Source organism: Aedes aegypti, chromosome 2 (genome assembly GCF_002204515.2).
Source record: "Aedes aegypti strain LVP_AGWG chromosome 2, AaegL5.0 Primary Assembly, whole genome shotgun sequence".
Classification (NCBI taxonomy): Eukaryota; Metazoa; Arthropoda; class Insecta; order Diptera; family Culicidae; genus Aedes; species Aedes aegypti.
Genome location: NC_035108.1, coordinates 211,985,397 through 212,003,329, shown reverse-complemented (window position 1 = coordinate 212,003,329; position 17,933 = coordinate 211,985,397). Strand labels below are relative to the sequence as shown.

At 36.6% G+C, this 17,933-nt stretch overlaps 1 protein-coding gene across 1 annotated transcript; it reads left to right on the top strand.

Moving 5' to 3' along the window:
* The first annotated feature begins 1,919 nt into the window (after nt 1-1,919).
* LOC5576999 (malate synthase) lies at nt 1,920-13,568 on the top strand. The gene is made up of 5 exons (XM_001663052.2): nt 1,920-2,159; nt 2,252-2,740; nt 10,537-10,925; nt 10,996-11,223; nt 11,286-13,568. The coding sequence occupies exons 1-5, from the start codon at nt 2,025-2,027 to the stop codon at nt 11,695-11,697; spliced, it is 1,653 nt and encodes a 550-aa protein (XP_001663102.2). The 5' UTR covers nt 1,920-2,024; the 3' UTR covers nt 11,698-13,568.
* The last annotated feature ends 4,365 nt before the right edge of the window (nt 13,569-17,933 follow it).

Below are 17,933 nucleotides of genomic sequence, written 5' to 3'. Positions count from 1 at the left end.
CAAATTTGCCATTTCCCCTATTAAAACTAAAAGCTTGTTGAAATAATCCTTATATTATAGAAAATTTATACAGTTGCTCTAAATAGCTTATGGGATTCGTAAATTGCAAATATAAAGGTGATAATTCTGTTGCATTTAAGTATAAAAATCATTTCAAGACAAATTTACGATGTATTGATAGTTTCCAAAAAGGATTAATAACTATGAAAAATTCAGCAGTTAAAATAAAACGGTTGGCGTTTGCAGCAGTTCCGAGTTCAATAATGTTGATGTATAATCTGATTAAGGTTGAACATAACTTATGAAATTGAATGAATGCACCAAAGTTATTGAGCAAATGATTATTTTTTGTGCCCTCAATGTGGTTTTTGAAAGTTAAATTCTTATCTAGCATGAATCCTAGATACTTAACTTCATCTGACCAATTTATTGAAACCCCTCTCATCGTGACAACATTTTTACTTGAAGGTTTCAAATAAAGAGCTTTTGGTTTATGTGGGAATATTATTATTTGAGTTTTCCAAGCATTAGGAGAAATCTTCCATTTTTGCAAGTATGAAGAAAAAATATCCAAACTTGCAATTGCAAAATCGACTACAGATGACACGCAGGCTTCGTTTTTTGATGGAGAGGCCTGTGTCATCCGGAAACAAAGATTTTTGACATCCCTGAGGTAACTCAAGTAAATCAGATGTGAAAATATTGTATAATATTGGTCTCAAAAGGCTACCTTGAGGAACACCAGCTCTTACAGGAAGTCTTTCAGACCTGGAGTTCTGATAATTAACCTGAAGTGTACGATTTGAATTTGAACTTCGAATTCTTCTAACAATGTATGTTGGAAAATTAAAGTTTTTTTAATTTTACGATCAAGCCTTCATGCCAAACACGGTCAAATCCATGATTTCATTTGTCAATGATATTGTATCGCATCGTATTGGTTCCACCAATCTTTTATCATGGTCTACACGCCCGCTAGGCTGTTAAGAAATCTGAATTTGTTTGCATCAAATAATCATCGAATTAACTGTGCAAAATTTGGCCCATTGAATCGAATGATGTATCTTTATAATCAGCATTGCACATAAATTTATCTGACCATGTCGCGAACAAAGCTAAGACAATATTTTAACTCCTTAATAAAACATAGAATTAAGAAAACATGTAGTTTACTATTGATTACGAAAATAATTAAGTAATAACACGTTTTGTTATTCACTGTTGCCTATTTTTTGCTATTATTGGTTATTACAATGGCAAATAGGATATTATTGAGTTTTCATGCCATACAAACTTAGTTATTATATATTTTAACTCTTATTTCAAACAAACAAAGAACACATTTTGATATTCAAACAATCTATTTTAATGGTAAATAAATTCTGTAATTCTTTTGCAATCCTCCTTTTCCCGGGTAATGCATATTCGTGATAGCAAAAAAACACTTAAGGGTTGTTACTGAACCTTTAAAATTTCATTGGCTAAGTAAAGTACATCGGGGCACCTTCACCTTTACCCGGCTAGATGAAATGCCAAGCTTTGAACATAATTTCAATAAACGTGAAAAGACTTTTCTTCCCTAAAAGTTTGTTTCAATTAATCACTTAATGATCATCTGCTAATCTACTAAATAAAATTTCACTATGATGCCTCGCCATTTCAACTTGCCCCGGTGTACCTTAACCTGTAACCTGTAATTTAGTAACGAATTACTCATGATTCTATATCCATTCGAAGACAGTAAACCAAGTTAACCTCCAAACCGTTTCACCTTAACTAAAATCAAGCAAACACATCTACCTAGCTTTAAGCCAAATGAACTCAACGAGTGAGAAACAAAACCTATACAAAGATCGTCGAATAGTTCATCGTAGATTGGATTTATTTACGCACATCGCACTGATAACCGACTGCCAGTGTGGAATAAACCGGTGGGCGATACACAACCTGTTTGGGTAGAGGCGCTTATAGTTGGAAACTTGGGAACTTTTTGCATGAGATAACAGAGTTAACGGCGTAAAATAATGGAAATCCTGAAAGACGTTTGCATCGAAAGGGCACCCCATCGATTAGAAACTGCGTATGGAGAGATATTTACGAAAGGTGCATTGCAGTTTCTACAGGATCTGTTCGCCGAATTTGATTGCGAGGTTGAAAAGGTGAGGCAGCAAATTTGAATAATAGAATCAACCATTGCAATAACATTCTGATATCTTATCGCGTTCATCGTTCAATTGATGCATTTGCGTAGCTGTTGAGACGGAGGCTTGAGCGACAACTGAACATCAAGCAGGGCAAATGGAAACCAGAATTTAGGAACAACAGCGAAGAATTGGATTGGAAAATTAACGACCTACCCGTGCGGCTCAGGAATAGAAAATTGGATCTAGGAGATGTCAGTCCAGCAAACACGACCAATTTCGTCGATAGCTTGTATGCCAAAGTCCAAGGCATTCAGGTCGACTTTGATGATGGTCATTGTCCAACGTGGAGAAATACGGTGCAAGGATTATACAATGTAACTGCAGCGGTGCACGCCAGGCTACCAGGGTCTCCTGCCAATATTGAAGATTGTCCCATTTTGATGCTCAGACCGAGAGCTTTCAACATGATTGAACACCACTGTATGGTGAACGGAAAGCAGGTTATCGGACCCTTGTTTGACTTTGCCATTCTGATGTATCATAATGCTAATTTAATGGCTGAGTTAGGAGTTGGGCCTTACTTTTATTTATCAAAGGTAAGTCATTATTCTAGGGGCCCAAATAGCCGTAGCGGTAAACGCGCAGCTATTCAGCAAGACCAAGCTGAGGGTCGTGGGTTCGAATCCCACCGGTCGAGGATCTTTCCGGGTTGGAAATTTTCTCGACTTCCCAGGGCATAGAGTATCTTCGTACCTGCCACACGATATACGCATGCAAAAATGGTCATTGGCATAGTAAGCTCTCAGTTAATAACTGTGGAAGTGCTCATAAGAACACTAAGCTGAGAAGTAGGCTCTGTCCCAGTGAGGACGTAACGCCAGAAAAGAAGAAGAAGTCATTATTCTATATCCTGGCATTATCTGTAGCTCACATAGGGGGAAGTGGGGAAGTTTAGCCACCTTAAGAAAAAGTCGATAAAAGTGTTGAAAATATCATGGAATCTTCGGATTGTTGCATGATTTCCAACAATTTTCAGATCAATGCAATTCGCATAATTTTCGTTGTCTTGTTAAGTTCACAAATAAATGAATGACTTTTCAAAATTTATCATTTTTCGAGTCGACTTTTTCCCAATAAGCACCCTATTTTTGGTTGTAAAGTTATCTCATATAATCTAAAAATTCATTTATTTTTTCTTTACGTTCGAAAGATATTAGTATTTATAAACAATTAAAAAAACCATTCGGGGCAAAATGACCAGTTTTTTTTTAACGTCATTCATTTATTTTTATTTGGGTTCTGAACACTGACTTATAACTTGCCCATTGCTTCATTTCCTTGTCAGCTTTGGGGTTGCATGTTGTTAAAAATTAAATTCAAACAATTTATGCAGTTTTCAAGAGATTCACTCCATTGGCGAAACTGCCCCGACTACCCCTATAAATCAAACAAAAATAGAAAAAGTTATATAAGCCTTTAAAATCAATCAATGAATTGAGAATGCAGATTGTTTTAACCAATATCAGATAAAAATGCAGAATCCATTTGTTATTTTTGCTGCCATTCAATTTCATATGTTTCACTTATAATTGTGCTTACCATTGACGTTTTTCTTTCTGATCACATGCCTCCAATATACTTGCTAGATTGTACCTCAAACTTTATAATTTTACTTCAATTTAAAATCATATTCCCAAATGTGTTTTTTTTTTGTTTTATGCGAATATATAACCCAATCTCGGACTGACTACACATATCAATGGTCACTATTCCGTGATTGACCGAAGTAAGTGAAGATGCACAAAGAATCAACTAGAAGCTCGACTGGGATTGGTCATAATCTTATTCAATGTGCATAATTCAGTGCCTCTATTATACAGGGTCAATAGCGGCGCCGGTCACGTCCTCGTAGTCAGGTAGGATTGGGGGAAGTAATTTTAAACAAAACAATTATTTGTGAGATATAAATATGCTTATTTATATCCCTTTCGGGACGGACCATATTTGAGTGATCATTTCAAAATTTACCTTATAAACTCATCATCTCGTAGAACAAAACTTTCTTTATTTTGGCTGTTCTATCAATCTATGAACTTTTTAGGGTCAAATTCAGACCAGCACAATTGTGCTGGTCCGTCCCCAAGGCGGTCAATGTTCGAAAAAAAAAAAATATTTATTTTTATTTTCTTTTTAAATTGTTCCAGTCATACCTTTTTGAAAAATTTTGGACCCGTATTTTTTTATTTCGTCATTAGGGTGCTCTTTCGTGGAATAGGGTGACCCAAAAATTCAGAAATAATTTTGTTTTTTTTAATGTGCATTAAAATTTAAAAAAAATACTTTAATTACATGTGATTAATATAGATGATTTTTTATAAATGGATCGAAAACAATGTACGAGATATGAAAATACTTCTTATTCTCTCTAAGATTCAAAGCATTAGGTGACGATGACGTTTATCGCTTTAATTCAAGAATTAGTCTACGTCATAGAAAAATGGGTAAACATATATGTGTGAAAACTTATTGTCTCAACCAAACCATCTTGGTTATGCTATGTTTGTTTATATCCTCAAAAATTGTATAAGATTTTTTCTCAAAAATAATTTATGGAATAAAAATTAAAATTAAAAATAATTATAAAGGTTCGAATTGTTTAGTGGAATACTAATAAATAAATGAAAACCGAATTTAGTACTGTACCATTTAATTCCACTAGAGTTTGTATCTTTTGACAGATATGCGTAATTTGACCCATAAGCTCTATAAGGCCGTTATCAGTGTCATGTACTAGATTCGAAAAGTAAGATTATTTTTTTAGAGACACTTGGACCCTTGCCCGACAGCTTAGACGTTGATTACCAAGACGTATTTTTAAGCGCAAATAATTACCATCAAATTTCTTCTTCTTTATGACGTTACAGAAGCCGGCTTCTCATGAGAACTTCCACAGTTATTAACTGACAGCTCTCTTTGTCAATCGACCAATTTTGCATGTGTATATCGTGTGACAGGTACGATCATACTCTACGCTCAGGGGAGTCGAGAAAATTTCCTTTACGAAAAGATCCTCGACCGGCTGGACCTACGACCCTCAGCATGGTCTTGCTGAGTTTACTATTATGGCTACCTAGCCCCAATATCAAATTTACTTTATTTTATTTTTTTGCTTGAAATTGAATTTACGTCATTATAATATTAGTTTTAAGTACTTGGTAGGAGTGAAAGAACTAAGACGGATAGTTAACATATAACAGGGAATTCAAAAACCCTTTTAAAAAAGCATTGTCAAAATCAGGTCATTAACCATATTAAAGCATGAATTTGATCTTTGGAATTGTTACATATATTTCAGCTATCTGAAAAATTACATGAAGCAATCAATTTTTTTTCGAATGTATTCTATTATTTGGAAATTATCAGATTTGAAAATAAATAAACTGACAATGCTTCTAAAAAGACAATCCATACGACAGCTGCGATCAGCAGGCTTTTTTGTTTGCCATGAATTTTTAAAGTTGCACAATCGGTGTGACCGTTAGATTACAAAGGAAAATGTAAAGCTCTAAGGGACGATTCAAATATGACGTCCATTGTTTTTCGGGATTTCTAGACCCCCCTCTCCCATCTTTCACGCTTTTTGAATACCTAATTTTTTAACCTAATACCTAACCACACTTTCATTGACCCCCCCCCTCCTCTAAATGATGAAAGTAATTTTTTAATGACCCCTGACCATACTCGTAAGTTTTGTTTTCCTTTTCGATTCGGTTACATGGGTACTTCTAGCTGTCAACCCTACCATGGAAAGTTTCCTGGTAAGCATTATGTACGATTATGACCTTCGAAGGGAGCATCAAACGAATCAACGGACTAGCATGCAACGCCTGACAAAAAAAACCGAGCTGAAACAGGAATTTAGCCCACACTTCTTTGATCGATACAGCTAGTTACTTTGCAACACTATACACACGGCAATGAAGTCCAGATTTTGTTGTTTTTTATTTATCTTTACCGCCTGAGGCGGAATTCGATTAAGTGCAGATTTTAATTTTTAATATATCAGTCTCAACAATAATCTAGGCTCCATAACTTCATGCATTGCTTTATAGTTAAATTGAGTATTTCATAGTACTGCAAAAGCTTGAAGTTTGCCAGTTTAAAACGCATTTCGTAGATCAACATAATAAACAATATTTTTGCAAGTCCCAGCATGGGCTGCATTCAACAATAGTACGCCATTTAAAAGACTCTGCAGTTCAGAAGCATATAGTAAGTAAAGGTTTTAAGCTCCAGTTGTCCAACTTCATAAATATTATAGCAGATATTGAACCAGCATGCATTGTAGAACACCGAAATGGATTATCGATTATCATGGTATTGACAGATTATCAAAGCAAAGGGACATTCAAATATTACGTCCATTGTTTTTAAGTCCATCTAAATCCTTTTTATGCTCACTATCACGCTTTTTCCCAAGCCCCTAGTACATGCACTGTCACACCACAGACAAACAGACGTAACACTTAGAACAAATTTCAATCAAAATCATAGTCACGGAGACATGTACGCCCAATGCTAAAATCCTTGTGTTTGGCCGATGGGCCAACAGATGGCGGTAGTGTGTAAACGTCAAACACGAACAAAACCGATGCGAGCGCTGCGGGTGGTGGATTAGCCACCTACAATATATTTGAATTGACCGTTAAAAAGGTGGTCGATGGACATCAATGATAGTGTGACGTCTGTTTGTCTGTGGTCACACTTTCGTACACCCCACTCCCCTAAATGATAGACGTAATTTTTGAACGTTCCCCAAAAATTTAACTGCTTCTTAAACTTTGCCATAGGCGATTTAAGACAATAAATGTGATTCCCAATCTATTTCAATATGGACTTATAAAAAAAAGGTTTTAAACCAAAGATATGGTTTTCTGTTACATAGTTTTTGTACGGTACATAATTTTTATGGTTCGTATGTAATCACTCATTCATGTTCCAATACTATATTATGCACTATTGTGGACAATAGAACCAGATTTAACCACTTAACTTGATCAAAATACTGAAAAGGAAAACTGGTAGTCCTCAACGAACATCGACCGGGTAAGGGCCGGCACCAGCACAATTGTGCTGGTCCCACTTTGTCTCTCCAGAAATTTTTGCTGTGTGAATCAATTCACATTTGGTCTTCATCATTTCAAAGAATGACTCTTTCACTCTCGATTAGTATATGTGCATACCTAGAAAAAACGAATAGTTGAAAAGTTGCGACAGATAAAACTTTTTCAATTCTTACGATGTTTGTTTACATTTTGTTTACCCTAACACGATGTAAACAAAAGTTTTTGCGCTTAATTACAAGTATCAATGATAATTCAATAATCGAAATCAAAAAAGTTTGGTAAAACAATGATTTATTGGCTTTAAGAATCATTCAATGTCATGGGTGCCGAACAGCACAATTGTGCTGGTTCGTCCCGAAAGGGATATAGAATTTTAGTTAATATGACAAATTTCCATGTGGAACAAAATTAATGCCGACACTTGAAGTGACGAACTAATCAAAGCTTGTTCAATAATCTTATATTCGTAACATTCCCACCGTTGCAATGATATAAATATGTAGTCATACATATTTAACAGATTTGAAAAAAAAACATGAAACGAGCTCACCAATTAATCCTCTATTTTTGAATGAGCAGCCACAAACCACTTTCAGTTTCACTTAAGGCCTAAGTAAAAATGGTGCAACTTTCAAAACTACAAAAGCAGTTTCCAGCGTTAAAATCAACAATAAAAATATTAAAATCGTACAGCACTTTAATTTTCGAAATAAAACAGCTGTGTTTTTATTTTTTGGAAAAAAGCAAAGCAGAAAACTGCTTTTACAATTTTGACTTATGCTTAATTTTTACTTAGGCCTACACAAGCTAACTAAGAAAGTAATCACTCTGGAGACGCGGCAAAAATAACACGTTTGCTTATAAGCGCTTAGGCTTCTTTGAAGCCCTGCCCAGCAGAACACTGTTTTTCGTCACACCAATCTGTCATAAAATGGCCTACTTACCTGCACTAAATTATGCAGTGAGGTAATAGTCATTACGCAACTGAAATCAGTTATTATTACGCAATACTTTTTGTGTTTGTTGAACTTCTCTTTTACTCTCTCGCTATTCTTATGCAGCGCATATAAGTACGTAACTATTAGCGCTGCATAAGAACCGCGGGAGAAACCCCAAGAATTACTCCGGGATTTTCTCAAGGAATTCTTCACAGAATGCGCAATAGCAATTCCTCCGGGTATTTCCTCCAGAAAAAAATTCCGAAGATTTCCTTCAGAAATCCCTCCGGGGGTTTCCTCCAGTAATTCCTCCAGAATGAATTTTCTCCAGGAATTAATCCGGGGATTTTCTCCAGGGTTTCTCCGGGGACTTTGTTCATAAATTTCTGCGGGAATTTATGACAGCAATTCCTCCGAGAATCCCTCCAGGAATTGCTCCGGAGATTTGTACCAGACCTTTATTCGGGATTTTTCCCGAAGATTTGCTCCAGAAATTCATCCGGAGATTTCTCCCGGGAATTGCTGTGGGAATTTTCCCTAGAAATTCCTCCCGTGCCTAGGATGTCCTTTGCCCGTAACGCGGGTAGATCACCTTTTCGAGGTGCGTTACGAGGTAAGATCTACCATATTGTACTCTTGTTGTGTTCTTGTTAATACTTACGTTAAGTTACGGTCGGAAGAGTATAAGAGAGTAAAAAGTCACTAAGACCCACCTATTTGTCCTAGATGATGAGGAGGTCGAAGTGGGAAAATAACTCAATCAGGAAATGAGGCTAGGTTTAATTCATGAGACAAATTCTTTCCGAGTGCAAGTGCTTATATTTCGATATTTAGGAGGTAAACGATGCCGAATCAGTGGAGTAGCAGACCTCCTACCTAGGAGAAATTTGCCGAGAATTCCTTCATGGATCCAGGAATTCTTTCAGAATTTCACCAGAAAATCCTCGGAGTTCTTCCAGGAATTCCTTTGGAGATCCTCCAAAAAAATTTCCAAAATTCCTCCTGGATTTCCTCCATAGTTCCTTCAGGATTTTTTTCGAAGTTTTTCTAGAAAATATTCTGCAGTTCCTCCGGCAAATCTTTCGGTGGTCCTCCAGGAATTCTTTTGGAGATCCTCCAAGAATTTCTTCAGAGTTCCTAAAGCAATTACCCTGGAGTTCTTACAGGAACGTCTCCGGAGTTCTTCTAACGATTCCTCCGAAGTTTCTCCAGGATTTTTTTTCAGATATCTTCCACGAATTACTTCAGAGTTTCTTCGGAGCCCCACCGATAATTTCCTCAGATTTTCATCATGGTCCCTGCAGCAATTCCACGGAAGTTCCTCCAATAACACCTTCAGAGTTTCTCCAAAATTCTACCGGGATTCTTCCGGGAATTCCCTAGGAGAACTCCTCCAGACTTCCTCCGGGAAATAATCCAGAGTTACTCCAGGAATTCCTCCGCGCTCCTTCCAGAAATTTCTCTATATTCCTTTAGCAATTCGTCCGAAGTTCCTCTGGAGCTCCATCAGGGAGTTCTCAGCAGTCCTTCAGGAAAAATATCTAGAGCTGCTCCGAGAATTCCTTCGGAGCTCCACCGCGAATTCTAATGAAATTTCTCCGTGAATCCAGGTGCTCCTTCGGAGTTCCTTCGGGATTCTGCTGGTTCAATCAATTCACTAATTGTTTGTTTTAGTTGACTCATTCGGAATGAATAGGAAAAAAATACAACAACACGTGTGTGCGATTTAGTCTATTTAATTTTGACAGGTCCATTTTTGGTAAAAATTTTGACCAAAAAATGGACCACCGGTGAAGTTGCCCTTATGGGCTTCACGAAGCACTGCCTTTATGCGATCATGCTACCCATTTATGATAAATATTATTTGTTGTTATTTATAACGTGGAAAAATCATCATGAAAATATGAATATTAATTTTGATGATGATGGTTATCGGATTTCGAACACCTCTATTTAAAAAAAGACGTGGATTTAGAGGCCTTCCTTAGCCGAGTGGTTAGAGTTCGCGGCTACAAAGCAAAGCCATGCTGAAGGTGTCTGGGTTTGCTCCCGGTCCGTCCAGAATCTTTTCGTGATGGAAATTTCCTTGACTTTCCTGGGCATAAAGTATCATCTTGACCATCTCTATTTTTCGATGATGTCCGGTATTGGGTGCTATCCAGTACTGGAAGATCTCCCCCTATACCTCCTATATATGCCATCCACATTAGTATGGAGTTTGAGATTTCATGAATTACATGCTCTACTTTTAAAATAACTAATCGCTCTACGAATTCGTTTATATTTGTGACTCTTAGGGTATTAAAATTTTCATTCATATGTTCGCAGATTGAAGGCCCGAATGAAACTCAGTTGTGGAACAAAATTTTCACATGGACTGAGCATCGACTGAACCTGCGAAGTGGAACGATCAAGGCCTGCGTCCTTATCGAAAACATTCTTGCGGCCTACCGCATGGAAGACATACTTCACTCTATGAAAGAACATGCAATTGGATTGAACTGCGGCATTTGGGATTACTCGGCGAGCATCATTGCCAAGTTTGGTGACAAACCGGATTTTATGATACCTGATCGCAACAAATATGTTAACATGGGCCAACCTTTCTTGAAAAACTATATGACCTTATTGATACACATTTGCCACAAACGTGGAGCATTGGCGACCGGTGGAATGGCTGCCAAAATTTTACCTAATGGAAAAGGATCAGGCAATGTGTAAGTAATACATTTTACAATATTTCTTAGTTAGATTTTTTCGATATTAAACCATAGAATTTTATTACAGCATCGAAGAAATTGTAAATGGCGTCAAGTCAGCAAAATCTGTCGAAATTGCCGCCGGCGTGGACGGGTTCATGATCTATGATTTGCGAATGGTAGATGCGATCAATGAATTATGGGACTGGAAGTGTCCAACTGAAAACCAACTGCATTGTCTTCCCGATATTGATCATGTAACAGGGTACAGCCTAATCAAGATTCCAGAGGGTGGTGTAACGATGCAGGGATTGAGGTAATACCTTAACAATACACTTGATCATATAAACTCGAATTATTTTCATCCAAACTTTCTAGTAACAATATTACAGTGGCCTTGTTATTCATCTACCATTGGTTGACCGGAAGCGGAGTGTTCTATTTGAATGGGGCCGTCGAAGATTCCGCAACAGCGGAGATATCTCGTTCGCAAATATGGCAATGGATTCGTCACAAAGCACCAATTGAGGATAAACCGGACGTGCACGTTACTAGGGCAATGGTTTACACAATGCTGGAAGGCATTATTGCCAAAGCGTACAAAACCTGGTGCACCTCGATACCGGACAGGAAGCGATTGCTTTCGTCAAAATATATCCTGTTGGAGATTATTTCATCGCGTAGCTATATTGAGTACATTACAACCTACCTCAGCGACAGCCACAAATTTCGAACACTACATAATAAAAACGATGGACTTGAATCAAATTGTAAAGTGAAAAAATGGTAACATATTAGGACTGTTTGTTGAACAATAGTAACATGCGGGTTAAATGAAACACTAAATTTAGCCATCTTGCCATTCAATAATCTGTTATGTTGATAGAATAGTAATATCATAGCAATACTAAGGTTTGTATATGTATATTCCTGGTATAGAATAATTGTTATTCATTTTAAAAAAATAATGCTCAAGATTGAAACGATGTGCAAAACGGAACTTCGACTGTTAATAAAGAAACGACAAATAGGTAACTACATAAACATACCTTTTTATATCACTGAGTGTCGTACAAAGCATTGTTAAATCCAATTTATAATTGTTCATGATTGGAAAATTTTAAATGTTAGGTAACGTCATCGGGAGTGTGAATGGGTCTAAAACGTATATGTCCAAGTTCATTTTTGTATTACTCGTGCAATTTCAATTAAAATATTCTTTTAAGTATGAGAATACGTTCATGTGCAACTATTTTATTATTTGAAATTCGTAAAAGCTTTTTTCGCTGATTTATTTAATATAATCTACTAATTGAATAGCTCTACTGCCCATACTCGCAAAGCAGTCCCATTTCAATTTTCATCATTTTTGAGTTTTCTTCATGAATCATGTTTATTGTTAGTGTACTTCATGGTATCATACTTAAAATTGTATTTTTGTATGGACAAAATGCGAAAAAAATACCAAATCATGTGCGTCCCATATTGAAAGTACCCGCATAACAGTCACACTAGTAGATTACGACGAAAATTATGTACCCTTATTCCTATTTTGATTTCTGTAATCTTGCATCGTAGTTTTCATCCCATAAGAAAAAAAAAAATGCTACAAATTACAGTGTTATAAACTATCTGCACTCCATAACAAATGTTGTTTTTCATGTTTGTCTAGAATGCTTCTTTTGCGATGAGTGATTGAAACATATCTAGTCCTTATGACAGTCTAAATTAAAAATAAGATATATAGCTTCCCTCTAAGTCAAACCTATAGCTGTCATAACTTTTATCTTCTGACCAATTACCTAAATCTCCGGTAGGTTCATCTTTCTAACGACATGGAGAGGAAGCTTTTTGGGCTAACATGGGAATTAGTATACCACCACTGGTATCGTCGACTGGTCAAGCAGTACGTTTAGCGACACTAATGGTGATAATTAAGAAGGTCCAATGAAAAGCCAGCATTATGGATATCTAAGAAATGTCTAACAGCTTTGTCGAAATCAGGCTAATCAAAACTTACCCGCTTGAGTACCTGTGTGTCAGATACTACAACATGCTGCAGGTGAATCCTAACTACTTTTCCTATATGGTCGGCCGCAACGCATTCATCAAACCCAGGAATGTCTTGAGGACTGTCACTATCACCACCATATTATTTTATATTGTATAATAAGTATTGCAATTAAAATATGAAAGCACTATAGTAGCAAAAGGAAAAGTCCCTTGGAATCCATGATAAACTTGGCAATAAATGTGTCAAGATGTGCGATAACTAAGTAAGCGAGTCCCAAGTAATGGGACTGGTATGCGGGTATATTTGAATTTGAAGAGGAAAGTACTCGGATAGAAAGAATTGAATAGAAAGTACCATTAAAATTGTACTTCACAATTCAAACTATTTGCTGTGATATTTCAGATTACGTTTTGACCCATGTTCCACCTCTCTGACCCATTGTCACGGTAGGAATTTTATGGACGTGACAAAATTGATAAGCTTACGAAATATAAAAAAGGTGTACTTCTGGTAATACGCATCGAACTGTGCAATACGGAGCTTCTTAGCGAATAAGGTACTCAGAAGACAGGTTTCTGTTAGGTACATTTTTTGAGTAGGCAAATGATTCTCTTTCAATGTTGGTTCAAATAAATGGTTGAAAAAAAAATGTATTTTTTGTTTTTTATTTACCACAATAGTGCAATCTCAACTTATTTTTATTCATATTAGTAATGGACGTTCCCTTATGAAAGAAGTGGGCAGCATTAACTCTTTTTCGAACCAGTATGGACGAGCAACAAAAGTAGCAGAAAAATTCTTCATTTTTGTTGTTATTATATAATAATATTATTATAAGCTTTATTAGATAGATTTTCAGTCTGTGACTGCATCATCTGCATCATTTTTACAACGGCCCTTATTCTTCGCAGCTCCTAATTCTGCGCACATTTATCAGTTTATTTGTAAGATCTTTGTTATAAATTTATTAAACTTATATTGCTGCAATAGTAATCAAAATGTAGACGAAATTGTTTTTTTCATATGAAATCGCATCTATTACTCTAATAAACATAAAATAGCTTTGAAAAAAAACACTTTGAAAAACTTAAAAAAAATAATGAAAAGACTATGGAAATATCGAGATATGGAACATTTTTTTTTTTTTTTTTTTTAAACTTTATTTGAGTGTATTTTAACACACGAGGGCTAGTTCTACACTTAAGATATGGAACAGAAATGCAGGATCTTATAACATTTCAACGAATATCATCACCCCGAAAGTCAATACCCCGAATGGTCAAGTACCACGAAAAAAACAATACCCCGAGATCTATTACCCCGAATATTATTTCCCCTAATGGACCATAACCCCGAATTGTTTGGCACGAAAAATTAAGTTCCGACAAATGAACATATAGAATAATAAGTTTAGGTTAAGCACGTCTTCGTTGGATGTCATTTTTATTTAATTGTCGCTTACACATATGACAACTAAAGCACCTAAAATAGAAAACTCCTTCTCAGCAGGACGAAGTCTTTTCTACTTCAAGATATTTTTTACTCAATGATACTATAACAACGGTACTAGGAAAATATATGATACATATTTTGACTCTAATTTTGATGTTAACATTTCTTTACAAACAAAACTTGATATTGACAATGCTCTTGAAACTCTAACAAATTCCATTGTTGAAGCCAGGAGCATTGCAATTCCAAAATGTGAAGTAAAATTTGAATCCGACGATGATCTCAAACTCTTGATCCGTCTTAAAAACGTGAGGAGAAGGCAATTTCAACGCACTCGCGATCTTGCTATGAAAATTATATGGCAGGATTTGCAGAAAGAAATCAAGAAACGTTCATCACAAATAAGAAACAAAAATTTTGAAAATAAAATTCCTCATTTAGACCCTGGCTCTAAGCCCTTTTGTAAATTATCTAAAATTTTGAAAAAAAAACTCAGAAGCCAATAGGGTGCCGGTGCCATTAGTTCAACCTCTACTATATGGGAAAAATATAAAAAGAGTGATAAAACTATTTTTTAACATAAAATCGCTTGAGCCACCATTGGTACACGGGCATTTTTTTAAAATTATCGGACAGGTTTGGGCCGGAGGTTCTCCGATTTGCATGAAATTTTCACCAGAGGTAGATCTCGTGGATACATGACCAAAAGTGAAATTCAAAAAAAATTATAGTGGCCTATTTTCCCGGAAAACTCTAGATGAATTTTCACGATTTCTCTATATACCTCAAACTTTGAAAATTCATATCTCCTAAACTATGCATCGTAGAACAAAAGTTTTTTTGTGAAATCGAAAGGAAATTTTCTCAGCAATCTATTAAAAATATAAAAAGGAAAACATTTCTCGGAAAATTTTTCACCATGGAGAAAATTGTCGGAAAAATAGCGGAAAAACTATCGTCTGTATCATGAAAATTTTTCAAAAAAATATTTTTTGTTTCATCAATCCATACTCTAACTTTCGTCCATAGACGCCAAAGTGGTATCTTTTACCGTTTAGGCGACAGAACTGAAAAACCGATGACCACCCGCACGCTTCCTATAGGAAAATGTGTTCTATTGTGGGCCTCATAACCGTGCGCTACCGGCGGCAGTAATTTACACGCATTGTAGCTAAGTGTAACACAGTGAACCATCCTTTCCTTTCCAGTCAGAAGAAGCTTTTCGTCAATCGGACCACTCTCCATTGGTCAGTTGGGTGTTTTGTGTGCCCTTCATCAGCAACGTTATTTAGTATTAAAGATAACAGCCTTTATGAAAGCCGCACGGGAAGTTCTTGTTACAATCAATCATTACGGTAACGTTTGAAGGATTAAATCTCAAGATCCACTTTCTTTGAAAACTTATGGATATATTGTTAATATGTTGTTTCGGCCAGGACGTCTTTCCTACGTTGTGTCTTTTACGATACAACGGACGACAAATCAAGCGAACGGCTTCACTTTAACAGATTTATTACCACTGAGAGGCAGCATGCCTACTCGGTGGAGAAACGAAAGAAACTACATTCTTACGAATTCAATGGGTGCGTCTTACAAATTCGGACAAAGGACAAACATTTTAAAAGGGCCCAAGAGGTCTTGAGTCTTTTTTTGAGAAACGTTGCTGTTGAGCCCTTTTTAGCCCGCCCACGCAAACTAACCCCACTATCAGAAAGATTGGTGTTAGCTCTTCCTTATAGTGGCATTGGTGAGCGTGATCGAGTTGAATTGGGTTCAACAGCGGCTTGCAAAGCCAATGTTTACCAATGTCGATGTGCCATTTTGAAATGTTTGTCCAGGAATGATTGTTTACATTCTGATTCCGTTCGAATGGCATTCGGTATTGAGTGCTATTGAGTTCATTCAAATATTACGTAACGCAAAATTTGTCAGTTTTAGACCCCTCCCTCCCCCTGTTACGTTACGTAATATTTGAACGATCCCTAATGAGCGTTCACTGACTGGCAGTCCACACCACGGAATGATTCAGTGAGTAGGAATCCTCTCAGTCAGTTCAATGCATTCGGCGAATGGATGCTAAGTGCATTAACTCGTGCCTCGCAGATACAAGTGTATTGGTATTCACTTCTCTTCGCGTTCCTTCCGATTGTCGCTTTTACACAATAGGTTTGCCTGTAAAAGGGCATCTACGGCTATAGCGGCGCTTTCGAGGATGATGTCTAACAGCTCTGCTGTAATTGCCAGCAAACGCAAGCTGCTGGCAAGCGTGGCGCTATCCATAGGGGAAGACGGGGTAAGAGCGCCCGCCGGGGTAAGACGGACCACCTTCAGTTTGGCATGAAAATGGCAATTTTCCTAAAAGTTCACCAAGCACTTTCCATTAACACAAGATTTTTTACTTTACGGAGCATTTAGTGTGATATTTACATCAAATTTTTCATAACAAATGTCAAAAACAAAGTTTCTGCTCGTCGATTTTGAATTTGATCTAAATTTAACAGATGCTCACTTAAGGATTTCGGAAGGGATTTTTTTGGAAAAAACATATTAAATTACCCGTCCATGCTTTAACAGAATTGTAAAATATGCTTCGGTGAAGTGAAATACAAATTGTAAATATTAAGCTTTGAAATAAGGCCATAGTTGTGAAAATTGCGCAAGCGGGGTAAAACCGACCACTGTTGACGGGGTAAGACCGCCACCCCTAATTTATACCAAATAACTGTATAAACCATTTTAAAAGTTGTAACTACGTTGTACATTACTGTTCAAGTAAAATGAAATCAATTTTGTGAAAAACACAAGCCAAATCCGCATATTTTTCCAAAATATCGGTGTTTCAAGGTAATAATAAGTATATGTTTAAGTTTTTTTTAAATAATTAACCCTAAAAATGATTCAATGTCCACGTTAATCAATGTAGAATTCATAAAACATTATACTTTTTAGAATTACAGGGAATAGATATATTTTTTCGCAAAATTGTGTACGAAATCGTGGTGGTCGCTCTTACCCCGTGGGTGGGCGGTTTTACCCCGTCGCTAAAAATAATCGTGATAAGACAGCACTTTTTTAAAGCTTCAAGATATAAATATTTTTTAGAAATACGACCCCTGTGATATTTTTTGATCATGCCTAAGGCTTCAAAACACGACATACTGCGTCGAAAAAGGATTTATTGATTCTTGATTTTGACATATGAATTAAATTGCTTAGGCGGGCGGTCTTACCCCGTCTTCCCCTACTAAGGTATGGAGGACCAATCTGGTCAAAAGCGCTTAGAACGAACAGAAACCTAAAGCGGTTGGAAAGCACGTACAGGATAATGGGCTTAAGAGTAGCAAGTGCATACCGGACGGTATCTAAAGAGGCCGTGTGCATCATAGCCGGGATGACGCCCATCGGGCTCATCATCAAGGAAGATGTTCAATGCTTCAACCAAAGGGGTACCAGAGGAGTCCGCGACACGTGTAAAGAGGAAACGCTCAGAAGCTGGCAGCAGGAATGGGATAACTCCACTAAGGGTAGATGGACCCATCGACTAATACCAAATGTGTCAG

What these genes read in the sequence shown, in the direction of transcription:
- LOC5576999 (XM_001663052.2), top strand. Translation starts at nt 2,025, where the DNA reads ATGGAAATCCTGAAAGACGTTTGCATCGAAAGGGCACCCCATCGATTA. An exon ending in GGAAAAGGATCAGGCAATGT is followed by an intron (nt 10,926 to 10,995) that starts GTAAGTAATACA and finishes ATTTTATTACAG; the next exon opens with CATCGAAGAAATTGTAAATG. An exon ending in GTAACGATGCAGGGATTGAG is followed by an intron (nt 11,224 to 11,285) that starts GTAATACCTTAA and finishes CAAACTTTCTAG; the next exon opens with TAACAATATTACAGTGGCCT.